The 14,904-nt window shown below is 38.6% G+C and overlaps 1 protein-coding gene across 1 annotated transcript; it reads right to left on the reverse strand.

Moving 5' to 3' along the window:
* Nucleotides 1-517: 517 nt before the first annotated feature.
* Nucleotides 518-13,049, reverse strand: LOC140234776 (gem-associated protein 8-like). Its single transcript, XM_072314814.1, has 3 exons — nucleotides 12,970-13,049; nucleotides 3,132-3,964; nucleotides 518-2,371 (listed from the first exon to the last, which is right to left on the reverse strand). Exons 2-3 carry the CDS (start codon nucleotides 3,942-3,944, stop codon nucleotides 2,249-2,251), a joined length of 936 nt encoding a protein of 311 aa, XP_072170915.1. The 5' UTR covers nucleotides 3,945-3,964; nucleotides 12,970-13,049; the 3' UTR covers nucleotides 518-2,248.
* Nucleotides 13,050-14,904: the final 1,855 nt, after the last annotated feature.

Raw genomic sequence — 14,904 nt, forward strand, 5'->3', positions numbered from 1 at the left:
TCTCTCATTGTGTTAAATTGGTCTTTTGTTATCATTGCAATTTTGAAGGGTATTTGCATATGAATGACAAAATGTCCATTTTTGCAATTTTTACTTTTGTGTCTTGGACAAAAACAAATGTTTACTCGTGCATAAAATTTCCCTTTGTATTAACCTATCAGGTTGAAAGCCAACTAAATAACCTTTAACATGGTATTTGATACAATTACATGAAAAATATGTACTGGAAAAAGTGTTTTCTTTCTTTTTAGCTGTATACATACATATATATGAAAACACAGTGTTTACTCAATGTATACAATGTACAGTATTTGTCATTACTAAAGTACATTGTACTGTAAAAGTGGAAATTTTCAAGCGTTTCGTGTGACCAGAAACTAGGGTGAAAATAAAAGCACATGAATATATTTGCTTGCTTTTTGGTCCAATAGTTGACGTCTTGAATCCGAAGAATTAAAAACACATGAAATCATCTTACCCAGCTGATTGTGAAAAATCACTAAAATGTCCACTTTTACAGTGTGCAATGTACAAATTAGACAAAATGTGCATAAACATACATTTAAAAACATTCTTTATTAGCAACATGTATATTCTTTGCAATAGCTTGACTGCAGTCCAATCCTTGTACAACAAATCATGCCATATAGATACTCTTGTATTAATACACACTTGTGTGTTTGATGTACTAGCATCTTCACATTGTGTCAATGAATGTCGCATAATCTGCATTACCTGTACATAGAACAAGTTTGCACCACATTAGATAAGCACAGTACGGCACATTTGTTACAACTGGGCCTTTGAAATTATTGTTGGACACCATGGTTCTTATGTCCTGTACACTTTGCAATGAATCAGATATTCATTCCTCCTTGCATTGTTACAAAACATAATTAGGGGAATAGGGGATAGCAAAATTGAAAACATTATGGATGGTACGGGATGATAATCAATGCCCTCAGCTCATTCCCATTAACCCAGTCAACAAATTCCAAACTTTTAACATAATGTACAAGTCTACTCATTTAAGTCTGACTACACAATAATGCTAGTTCTTTGAAGCAAACAAATCAATTACATGTTTTGTTGTGTTGTCCATTTTTTCTTGCTGCTAAGTGTATATACAGTGCACTCCCCTTATAACGAAATTCCGGTTACATGTACAACGAAGTAAAAATTCAGGCCGCAATATTATCCACTCTATGTATTTTTATTGTTTATTTGTTTGGTTATAACAAAATTTCAATATGACTAAAAGAAAACTGCCGGTCCCAAGGACTATGTTATATAACGGGAGTCCACTGTATTTCTTAACCTGTAGTGCAGGCAAATGTACCCAGTCTTGACTGCAATTTGCATCCTATTCATTTGTAAGAGAATTGGCCTCAGTGAGTCTCATGTACGGTTTTTAAAAAAAATATTCCTTACATGCTATGCATGTTAGATGTAACACTGTGTATCCTTTCTTCTCTTTTCCTTCAAAACGTGATGTACAATATGTATTGGTGAATTTGTGTATTCTTAGCACGTGGAATAAACTGAATTGAATTGTCCCAACATGTCGCCTGGTAATGTACTTTTGTTCTTTATGCAGGGAGATGGCATACATGCTACTTGGCCTGACTTGATCTGTTAGATTTCAGGTAACAAATGTCAGGGATTCACTCCACATATTCCATCAGAATAGGATGTTTCTGTTGCATCTTACAAAACTAAGAACCCATTTTGAGTTCTCATAAAACTCACACCTTACTGTACATGTACATCAGTCTCCTCTTTCTTGAGAATACTGTCGACGGTAAACCTAATCTGGGCTCGAGAACGACAAAATATCCTTGCCAGATACTTGATTATGCTGTTACATAGAAGCAATGAGGATTGGCATGCAATGACCGCCAGTCTTGGTACATGTATCAGTTAGACTAAATGCATATGACCACAATTTGTCTACCGTGCCCTTAGCCACAATTACTACATTTGTATTACAGCATTGTGTATATTGCGGGATGCCACAGTTCTCAACAAGCCCTTGAGAATCATTCATCATTGAAACTACCGACCCATTTTCATGATTATCCTTGGGACTTGACACAGTCCATTCAGCAGTCCAGGTTCTCTGTCCATACTATCATCTCCAGTATGAAGGGAATTGAGAGGTAAAGGCAAGACTAAATGCACATGAATAAAATCTTGAATGTTGATTTTTCTCTTGGAACATGACAAGGCGTTCAGTAAGCGCATAAAGTCACATCTTTAGTGGGACAGATGGCCAGAAGGAGGGCTGCTTCTTGTCACAGTTCCTGTCAAACTGCATCTGTATTGCTGTCTCCATGCCATGGATTGCAGGGGAGTCTTTCCCATACAGCATCTGCCAATTGAACCAATCAAAACAAAGAAGCAGATTTGATAAAGTGTACACATGTAAAAATTCAGATTTTCATTTGACATATACACTGTGTATTTTTTTTTTTTTTCAACATGAAAAACAAAATAACAATCCTTCATGTTCATTATTACTGCAAGATGAATGTTATGATGGATGGCTTCATTTTTCTTAAAATGGCAGAGCAAATGATTTCCAAATCTGATTAATTTCTTTGTATAATGAGGAAATAGCACTCATTTTTTTTTTCTATTCAATGAAATAAGGTCATTAAATAAAGATATGATGATATCTTCAGTTGAGAAGTTTAATCCAACATGCAAATGACCATTACTGCCTGAATGTTGATAAGTGTGAATATGAAAAAACAAAAACAAACACATGCTGTGAGCTGTATGTGCATGGATTAGAGTTGGATTAAATCACACACATATATTACATTTGTACACATTTTTTGAACTGATAGTCAGAGTGAACAAGTTGATTATTTTGCACATGGACCATATTAGTGCAGTATTCCATGGGCAAAATAGCTTCGCTGATAGTGTACAAGACATATATGCACACACATATTCGCTATTCATAGTTTTCAATTATGTACTCCGGTGGGCAGCGAATTATGGACTCAAAAGGTCCATCTTTGAATCCCTAAACTAATAAGTCTTCAGTTTAGTGTATTATTCAGTTATTATTTTTTTTTTTAAGAACATAATGCAAACATATATGTCTGTCCTGGAATACACACCTTCATCTCCTTTGCTCTTCTCTGGCCTGGCTGCTCCTTAGGTGCACCCATCATGTTCTTCATTCTACTTTTCCTAGAAATGGAAAATTCAGGCAGAAACTCATCGTCCATGTGTGCCTCATCATGTGATGTCTTTGGAATTTTGTTCTTCTCCATCATTTCTTGCTTTCTTTTCTCATCAAATGCAAGTTTAATCTCTTTCAGCTCTTCCTTGTGCCTTTGTGACTGAAGAAAAAATTGACGCATCTCCTCACTTAGTTCAATCTCAAAGCCCTCCTCATCTTCTTCCTCAATGTAGTATTGCATGTCACTTTCTTCATCATCTTGCTGGGTTTCACTCAAGGTATTGTCCATGTAGTCAACATCACTCTGGTCAGTTGTGTAATGTTTACTACAGCGATATTTTTCAGTAGCTGAATGTGGGTAAAAAGGTAGATGTGAGCTCTTCTCATGGTGTACTTCCTCTGATGTACAATAGCTCTGTGTGTGGTGTGGATTTACATAATGTTGGTTGTATGGGATGTTCCCCAGAGACACAGATGAACAATGAAGTTGAAAGGGAGACTGAAAGGGTATTGTCCTTGGGAAGCTGGAAAGATACAACCACCATTGATAACTCCAATAGTAATGATTATATGCATGCAGCCATTTGCTGGGGGATGACTCCTGACACTGAGACTGCCATGAACGCTGATTGTCAACCCACACTCTCATTTGTCTGTAGTGGCTCCAGTAGCGATCATACTTTGCTGCTGTGTACCAGGGGTGGTCTTCCTCATTTTCTTGTCCTTCTTTCTTTAGTTCAGCCATCATGCATAGAGTAACCAAGTTATCTGATGGAAAGACAGGAGATTCTGATTATATATTGATTCCGACATTCTGAGGAAACATTGATAAAACATGCAACCTGTATATTATAACCACTGGGTAGTGAAATTGGTTATGAGATCATCATGCTTCAGTTGATTTGTATATGGATTACTCATTTGCTGCAAAGTTTCAAGTCTGACATCAGACTATATAGGATATCTTAGTAAATAATCAGCATGCTTTTCATAAAGCAAGATCATGTGAATCTAAGTGCACTGCAAAAACCCTTGATTTACTCCAAAACTTAGACAACAAACTCACAACTGACTGGTGTTTTGGATGTGTCTAAAGCATTTGATGCTATACCTTAAACTCATCTTCTTCTAAAGATTGAATACTACTGCATTAGAAATAAGACCAAGGAATGGATAGTTTCACTCATGACCAAACATTACCAACAGGTATTAGTAAACAAATGAAAATCTCATAATCTGACTGGAAGTCGGTGTTGAGCAGCATTCTTAAAGGAACAGTTTTGGGCTCTCATCACTTTCTCACGTTTATAAATGACATTCATGAAAACATGTCTAGTACATATGGTGTGGTTGTTTGCAGATGGTTGGTTGATTTAATGATTTTGTTGAGACACCAAAGGATGAAAACCAGTTGGAGGAAGACTTTGATGAACTAATCAACCGGGCTGATGTATGGGGAATGAGGTTCAACCCAACCAAATGTAAAATAATTGAGAGTCACTCGTAAGAAAAACTCAGAACCATATACAGTCATATTACACTCAGAACAGATATGAAAGAACTTTAAAACCGCATCCAACATTCGGAATTCAACTTCAACAAGACTTGGGCACAGGCACACACAGTATATCACAGCTAAAGCTACTACTGTAAAAGTGGAAATTTTTGCGCATTTTGTGCAACCAGTTAAGCTAGCACAAAAATAAAATCACACAAATACATGTATTATTGCATGCCATATGTTCCAAAAGTTAAAGTCCTGATTCCGCGGAATTAAACAAATGTGAAATTTCTCTTACTCGGCTGGGTGTAAACAAATAATTGGGCAAAAATATTCACTTTTACAGTACATGTACTCTTCAAAAGGAATTTCAACCGTTGCTCTGATCTAATTTCAAACAAGGAAAAGTAGAAATTACGCGGCGCGTAATATATGTCCCCGCCGGAAGTAGCATTTTGTAACAAAATGTGCAATACAGGTAAAAAATCAAGGTCAAAGGTCAAAGAAGTCAAAGGTCAAAATTCTGTGTAGAAGTTTTGAAGCCCTCACCTAGTGCCATCACATAAAGCAAATGGAATCGAAATTGGGTTAGAAATGGCGAAGGAGTAGCATTTTGTAGCCAATGTACAATATAGGTCAAAAATCAAGGTCAAAGGTCAAAGAAGACAAAGGTCAAAATTCTGTGTAGAAATTTTGAAGCCCTCACCGAGTGCTATCACATAAAGCAAACGGAATCGAAATTGGGTTAGAAATGCGAAGGAGTAGAATTTTGTAGCAAAATGCACAATATAGGTCAAAAATCAAGGTCAAAGGTCAAAGAAGTCAAAGGTCAAAATTCTGTGTAGCAGTTTTGAAGCCCTCAACTAGTGCCATCATATAAAGCAAACGGAATCGAAATCGGGTTAGAAATGGCCAAGGAGTAGCATTTTGTAGCAAAATGTACAATATAGATCAAAAATCAAGGTCAAAGGTCAAAGAAGTCAAAGGTCATAATTCTGTGTAGAAGTTTTGAAGCCCTCACCTAGTGCCATCACATAAAACAAACAGAATCGAAATCGGGTTAGAAATGGCGAAGGAGTAGCATTTTGTAGCAGAATGTACAATATAGGTCAAAGGTCAAGGTCAAAGGTCACAACCGAAATTCTGTGTAGAAGTTTTAAAGCTCCCATGTAGTGCTATCATATAAAGCAAACAGAATCAAAATTGGCTCATAAATGACAGAGAAGTAGCAAATTGAACATTTTGATCACACATGGACGCACACACGGACGCACGGACGGACGCACGGACGGACGCACAGACACACACACATACGGAGCCCGTTTCATAGTCCCCTGCTCGAACTCGTTCGGCGGGGACAAGAAGTGGTACTTGACTTTGGTAAGAGTCCATCTGGATTATGTGCAGCAGCTGCATGGGATCACTACACTAGGAGGAATATTGAGTATTCAACAAACGGGTATAAAAGAGGGCAGCAAGATTTGTCTCCTAGCACATATGAAGGATTCTACTAAAGAATTCCTTGTGTCCCTCCCCCATTTAATTTGCCATACCACTCTAAACTCCTTAACCTACTGGCCTTCTTATACCTAGTGAAGGGATGCATGCTGTCCCCACCACTTATCAAAATTGTGTGTGTGCATCCATGCATTCACTAGCAAGGGTATGGTACATGTGGTGTAGAGTAATGTAGCAAAATTAGTTGTGGGGGGGGGGGGGAACCATAAGGAAGTTTTCAAGGGTGCCAGCTAAAATGAAATAAAGGGCCTGAAATCCATCTACATGAAGTTCCTTTGTACATGAAAAAGCCTGAACCTTGAAACTGCCAGGGCCTGAATTCAGACTTTTGCCTGAAAACTGGTATCCCCGAGTCTTACTTACAGGTATCTGAATGTTACTAAATGAAGAGCCTCTATTGAGATCCAAATTCCATCGGCATTAAAAGTTGGCTGGATCATGGCCAGGTGGAATGGTGTCAAACTTAAACTATTTTTAACAGGTTTGTACTTCCAAAGCTTCACTGGGTGCATCTATATAACATGTATTAGTTCTAAAACTATTCCAAGGTTTCCTAATGTACGACTCGTATATAAAATGAGTCTTTACATGTAGCAGTTAGTGGTCTAGAAATATACTACGTCCTCTTGTCTTGTGCATTCATTTGTCAGGCCTAAGTCTGGCACTACTTTTTCATCATAACTGTGAAAGGACATTTTATGACTTCAGACACTTTTGTACATTTCAAAATGACTCAATCACTTGAATTGAAAGCTCTGTGCTATGTACTCATCGCAAGCAGTCAGTCGTGGAGTTATGGTACGATACTACCCACACACACACAAACGCAGTCGTCAGTCTGACACATACATGTACAGTACACAGCAGTGCTGTAAATTTTTTCCCCATGTTCAGCAAATATTCATCTTTTAACTGACTTTGTAGATTCAGATACAAGTATTGCATCTGTAGGTATTGATATTTTAGAGTTAGTTTGTGCATGACTGAAAATCATTATTCGAAGTGGTACAAGAGTACACTAGCGCCTTGCACTAGCTTGCAAATTTTGCCCATTTATGCAGAAGATTCATATTACAAATACAGTAGTAACATATCAGATAAACCTCATTATGTTTAGAAGAATCTCCCACCTCTCCTCTCTCCAAAGATTTGGAGAAACTTTGTTGTTCTTTTTTACCTGGCCTGAGAAAAGTTTTGTTATTTTGAACTTCATCATAGCTTTGCACACTTATGTACATTGTATGTGGCTGTAGATTTCTTATCATGAGGGCAATTTCACAAAACAAGGCGAGTGCCATAATGTGTCTCGCCCATTTGCGTACAAGAAACGTGAATGAGATATAACAGATAAAAACTAGAAATGTTGCTATAAAGGCGACTGGTATGCCTCCGCCATAATGCATTGATTCTCCTACTGTAATTGATCTATAGTACATATGGACAATGTGATTATATTTTCACAAAATTGGCAAAATATTAAAATGACAAGTTTGTCACAAATGTGTTGAAGGTTCACCTTCCTTGACCTAGGTTTAATTGGATGAATAGGAGAGCATGTATTTGGGGATTTACGGACTTTAACTTGACTTTGACCCATTCATAAGTTTATGCACTGAGTAATTTTCAAAGTATGGAGAAAAAGTGCAATTTCTGTATTGAAAAGTACATTGTTACCATTTTCATCTGGCCTTTGACCCTAAAATTAATCTAGGATAATCACTGCCAGGAATAACATGCATAAATATGTAGTAAGTTTCAAGATAACTTGAGCCACTTCTGAGATATGGAGGAAAAAGTTAGTTCAGCACCTTCCCTTGATCTCTGACCTTTTGACCTTTGAGGCAAAAAAAGAAAAGAAAAAAAGAAAGTTTCCAGAGAATCTCTATTAGGTTATACAGTCTGTACATGCATACACCAAGTGTAAAAAAAAAAATAATCCTGCTGGCATTGCATAAATATGAGGGAAATAGTAAAATTTTGAAGTGTTGCCCTTGACCTTTGACCCCTGACCTTTGACCCCATGAACCCTAAATTCTCTAGATTTAAAATCACTGCCAGTCACTATGTTCCATTAGATACCCTGAACAATTTCCAAGGTACAGAGAAAAAAGGTGAAGTTTTAATATTTTACTTGACCTTTTGACCTTTGACCTCATGACCCAAACTTACACCAGAGAATCTTAATTGGGTAAAACATGTATACACTAAGTTTCAAGAAAATATCTTCAGGCATTGCATAGGTATAGTGGAAATAGTGAAATTTTACATGTTTGACCTTGACCTTTTGACCTTTGACCTTGAGCATGTGCACCCAAAAGCTGATAGGCACAACTTCACCCCCTAATACACAAACATGCCAAGTTTCATTAGGATACCTCAAAAGGTTTTTTAGTTACGCTGTCCACAAAATTAATTACAGACGGACGGAAGGACGGACGGACAACCCGAAAACATAATGCCTCCGGCAACACTTTGTGGCGGAGGCATAAAAAGAGATATAACAGATAAAAAGAGATATAAAAGGGTAAAATTTATGGCAAAAAAGAAATGTGCCATAAAAACTTAACATTGGGCCCTTAAAGTTTGTTGACCCCTGCTTGTGACCTTTGACCTTGTGGTGACCATCCACTCCCCAAGGGACGTCTACCATCCAAGTTTGGTCACAAACTGACCTATGGATCAAAAGTTATGACCCATAATAGAAACGCGCCATAAAAACTTCACATTGGGCTCTAAAAGTTTGTTGACCCCTGCTCGTGACCTTTGACCTTGTGGTGATCATCCACTCCCCAAGGGACATCTACCATCCAAGTTTAGTCACAAACGGACCTATGGATCAAAAGTTATGACCCATAATAGAAACGCGCCATAAAAACTTCACATTGGGCTCTAAAAGTTTGTTGACCCCTGCTTGTGACCTTTGACCTTGTGGTGATCATCCACTCCCCAAGGGACATCTACCACCCAAGTTTAGTCACAAACGGACCTATGGATCAAAAGTTATGACCCATAATAGAAACGCGCCATAAAAGCTTAACATTGGGCTCTAAAAGTTTGTTGACCCATGCTTGTGACCATTGACCTTGTGGTGATCATCCACTCCCCAAGGGACATCTACTGTACCATCCAAGTTTGGTCACAAATGGAATTATGGATCAAAAGTTATGACCCATAATAGAAACGAGCCATAAAAACTTTACATTGGGGACTAAAGTTCATTGACCGCTGCCTGTGAGCTTTGACCTTGAGGTGACCTTCATATATGGTAAAATGTGAAACTTTGTATGACCCCTCTTCCCTCGAAGTTTGATTGAAATTGAAGCCCAGAGTAAAAAGTTATTGAAGTTTTTGTAGCGTCACGGACGGACGACGGACTGACAGACGCCGCAGGCGATCCCTTAGTCTCCCCTCACCTCCGGTGGGCTCGACAAAAATGATACTTAATATTTCTTAAAAATCATAAATTTGCAGTAATTTGAAAAAATATATATGAGCTACAGGGACAACTTTAGTATCAAATGCCAGAACTTGCCAACTTTGAGTGGTATTTGATGCAATTGAAGTATATCTAGGCATTTTTCCTTCAAAAAAACTCATTTTTGGGCAATATTTGATTGATGTTTTTCTTGTAAAAACACACAATCTTTGACTCTCATCATTCCATATTTACATGTATCAACACTTCAGAATTTATTTCAAAGTAGTTTAATAAGAATGTTCATGTACCAAAAAATACTAATATTAGCCTTGTCTTCGATAAGAACTGCGTTAAAGTATTGGGACTTTAAAAAGTGGACAAAGTTGTAATTTTCGTAACACTATAAAAGTAATGTCTGTAACACTACATTTGTGACCCTGTAGAGTAAATGCTGAATCTGTTGTACACAATTATCAATCTACAACTTAAACAGGACCTGAGCACTCATTCAGAAGAAAATTTGTTTCAATTTTACTTAATGATCCAATTCACAATTTTTCAACACATCCACATGGAGGTGAAGAATCGTGTCCAAAAAATGCAATGTCTGTGTTGGCAAACATTTTGTGTAATATCTACCAAACTGTAGTATCGGCATCTGCCCTAAGGTTCAACTGTGCACACAAGCATATTTCTACATGTAGCAGACAGTCAAATTTTGGACGGCGTTGTGGTTGAATTATGGGCAGCTCTCAGACTCTTATTGTTAACACTTCAGGATGACCACGTTAGAATAAACCATGAATGGGTTCAGAATGATAATTTTGATTTGTTAAAATAAGCGCACAAAATTACAAAATATTCTCTGAATAAAATGTTTGTAATGCTGGAATTGCCCATAACCATCCAGCCACTTGGGCTACGGATACATTCAATCACACGCATGTGGCTGCATCCAGTGACTAGGGCCATCCGGCCATGGAGCGTGGAGCATACATGTGGCTGGATGGTAAAGACACCTGTGTACGTGTGGCTTTTAGCTGTGTATAGTAAGCTTCCTTGCGTATAAAATCAAAGTACGCATGGGATGGGGCGCAATACGCTTGAATATTCAAACATAAATACAAATGAACCAAATCAAGAGGAATGAGAAAGATACAGCTACAGGTAAATAACCTGAGGAAATAGGAGGAAAAAGAATTGAAGAAAATCCTCATTAGTAATACACATAATTGATGTTAATATGTCTTTGCCATTCACGAGATTCACATGTTATATCATTGGAGAACAGGCGGTTGGTTGAAATGATGAGCTTGTACTGTATAAATTACCGGCACACAGTTAAAAATGTCACTTGAGTTAGTCGCCGAGAATTACCAGTACGATACGACTACAAGTCAACAATTTGATATGAATCTGCTGTACAACCTTCTGCGATAGTGAAATTAAATTGGCAATTGTGCACTTTACGGCACTATTGGTGTGAGATTTTACCCTAATCAAGCAGTGCGTGCAAATTCGAGTACCTATCAGGCACCGCGGGTTAGGCAGCGTGTCTTCCGGCACTGTACTGTGGGTGCATGCGTGTGAGATTTCGAATTGGGATGCAGTGTGTGTGTGCGTGATATAAGCACTTACGGTACGCCACGTGGCTGCTTTAACGCCCTTCCCTGCATGGCGCAGCGCGATCGAGCGCAAGCAGACCCTAGACAAACATAGTCAAGGTGCTGTGCATTGGCACACAACGGAAGGCAACGAGTGGTAAACTTCCATGCTTCTATCATGATTTTAAATGAATGAATTTTGCGTTATATCTTAAGCAGGGGATATGCGGTCTTGGTAAAATTATTCTGTGAAATAATAATACCCCCCCCCCAAAAAAAAAAAAAAAAAAAAAATCTTATTCCAATTCGTTAGTCTGTTAGTGTTTATTTTGTCTACACAGTTACTGTTTAACAAGCCCAACCAGAGGCTGTGCGAAGTGTGTATAGCTACCGATTTACAGGCAGCCACTACATGGACACACACACTAAACGCAAGCCTCGCCTGGGTGGTTGGTTTGCGCAATTTGTGCTGGGGTTGGATTCAGATGGATGAAGGAGGCATAAAAATAATTCAAAAATGGATTCTATAGTATCGCAGACTAATGCCAACTTTCTCACACTTTACACCATGATCATGGCAATTTTCTGCAATGCAACATTGTATACAAAATAATCTTGATAATCCTGCAGTGGAGAGCAAAAGAAGGCACGCGAAATCGCGATCTCACAGTGTCAGTATTCGATGTGTCCGCTCTGCATGCAGATCATAAAGCGCAGTGAGTGACGCGGGCTTTTAGTGACCTTATCACTTGTCAAACGGCGTTCCAACCGCAGAAGCTCGCCAGCTGCCCTGCTCATTTCGAGGTGGTTCATATCATGGGATGTCACCTTTGTAGTTGTACTTGTTACGTAGCTTGGCGAACGGCGAATGAGGTAATTTACCGATAATATAAGGCCGTAAAGTGCACAACTGCCATACTGAATTGGCAAAATTGTGAAATAGGCCCCACCGCAGTGCCCATACACCCGTGTGTTAGCAAGCAAGGTTAGGTTAGGGTTTAGGGTTAGTTAGGGTTGTATTTATGGTTAAATTGGGCTATTGGCCGTTAAATTAGTCAAGGGACATTACGTCATTAATTAGGGAGTCTGTCCGAGAATAAAAAGTTGAAGACCAAAGAAAAAAAACGGGAGAAAGGGAGGACGAAATATGCTATGCTGTGGAAATCGGCCCCACCAATCTCGCGTAAACGGCGTTTAGTGGGGCCGCATTCACGAGTATTAACACGGGTAGGCCCTATACCAGTGTATGTGGAAGAAAGCCCCACCGCGCCGCCGTGCTTATCTATCGATGCGATGAACGCCACGCAAGGTGGGGCTGAATTCACGAACAGGCGGGCCGACCGTCGACGTAGAACCTAAACATTGGTTCTAACCTATTAGATAAAACTAGAGCTCTAAAAAAATTTAGGCCTAGGCCTAGTAGTACAGTACGGACACGCAGTGGTGGAGCCTATTTCACGAGTATGCCTATTAGGGCTTTAGAGGTCCAACCATACAGTGCAGTGTCACTGCCAAAATCTGTCATGTTAGTGTTAATACAGCTAGTTCTACTTGAAAACTTGAATTTCAATAGGTGGGACTATGAAGCTTGAATGAAGTTACCATACCACCAGACCTCCTCGTACTTGGTAATATAATGAGTGATAATGACATGGTTGAAACTTGAAATGATTGTTCATTCACAGCAGAATAACAGAATATGATAACACTTCATAGACCCTAGCCTACTCACTTTCTTGCAATGGCTAGGCCACACACAGGCACGTAGGGGGATGCCGTAAACCACACAACATAATTCACAAGCACATCGTCATCGCAGCCGGCCAGCAAACGATCTCACAATATGGTTATCCTATAATATCCAATGAGTGACATGAAGCGCACGCAGAACTATGGTAAATCGGTGGGTGCACCGCAGTGGAACTACGGTGGAACCAGTTGGGGCGCCAAGTGTCGCATGGCCTACTAGTATTTCGTTACGAAATCAGTCATTTCGTTACAAATGGATGACCATTAGAGGTTGTTAGATTAGATTAGATGTACTTAGAAATGCACACTAATACTATAAGATAACATCATACATCTCTCACAATTTATGTGCAGTTGTATAATACATACAAAATATTAGTACATATTAAATAACAAAAACAATAAATAATTATGAAAAAGATGTGTTTTTAAGAAGACTCAAACTTGTCAAAATCTGTAATATAAGGGGGTTGTTACATACAGGCCTAATGCTTGTACATTTTTTTTTTTTTTTTGAAAAGGTCTATCACTAAATTTCTTGGATTTCATCCTTATTTCAAAGGGGTTTTGTGTTAGTTTTGAGACCACGAAATGATCTCGAAATCAAAACGGTCCCTTCGTTTCGTGAAACATCTGTCGGAATTCATATCAATTTCACGTCTCTCTCTTATCTCCATGAGATTCCAACCTTCAACTTCTGATCACTCCTTCACCTTTCTGTTTCACCTTTCTCCTCCCATTCTGAACCCTCCCCTTCGATGATGACTACATGTATAGGCCTGTAATTTGCCTTCCTTATAGCTATGGTCACAACTCAGGGCGGCGTCCGACCGATTTACAGCATACTCGGTCGATCGCCACTGGACAGTGGCGTATCTAGGGAAAACGGCGCCCAGGGCAAGCACGAAAATTGTGCCCTAATTTCTGAAAAAGTGTTCAACCCCAACCCCATCCCGGTAGGGACTTTAAACAAAGTCCACATGATGCTTTTTCAAGCACTTAAAAGGGATCTTTTGAGGGTGATTTAAATGTAATGAATTTTGATAGATTTTGGCGAGCGAGCCGAAAATTTTTGTATTTCAGCTTACAAAACATGGAATTCTTGTCATTTTTTGCTTACCAAATCTGAAAATTATAATCAAGATATAGTGACGGCCTATTACAGGCCTATAGCTATAAGGAAGGCAAATTACAGGCCTATTACATAACGATTTATACCCAAAAACTGAAGACTTTAAAAAATACTCTAAATTAGTGCGCGCGAGTGAGCTGAAATTTGTATATGTCGTCGTCATCATCACGTATTGTTCTTATCTTTTTTTTATATAAATTTTGGCGAGCGAGCGCAGCGAGCGAGCCGAAAATTTTTGTATTTCAGCTTACAAAACATGGAATTCTTGTCATTTTTTGCTTATTAAATCTCACAATTATAGTGACGACCTTAAGATAACGATTTATACCAACAAACTGAGGACTTGAAAAAATACTCTAAATTAGTACGAGCGAGTGAGCCGAAATATGTATATTTCTGCGTCATCATTAAGTTTTTTTCTTATCTTTTTTGATTTTTTTTGCGCCCCCTCCCCCGTATTTTCGAAACCGTTGGCGTCCTCTTTTGATCCAATCGGCGATCGCTTCAGAACGAATGAAATTGCAGTCGCTGCTCCGTGTAACATTTTTCCTGCTAAATATAAAATGACATGAGTGAACACAATAGACATTATCATTTTGTCCGCGTCATCGTAACGTTTTGTTCTTATCTTCTTCTCTTTTTTTTTATACAAATTTTGGCGAGCAAGCGCAGCGAGCGAGCCGAAAATTTTTGTATTTCAGCTTACAAATCATGAAACTCTTGTCATTTTGCTTATTAAATCTTACAATTCTAATCAAGATATACTAACCGTTGGCGCCTACTTTT

Source organism: Diadema setosum, chromosome 11 (assembly GCF_964275005.1).
Source record: "Diadema setosum chromosome 11, eeDiaSeto1, whole genome shotgun sequence".
Lineage (NCBI taxonomy): Eukaryota > Metazoa > Echinodermata > Echinoidea > Diadematoida > Diadematidae > Diadema > Diadema setosum.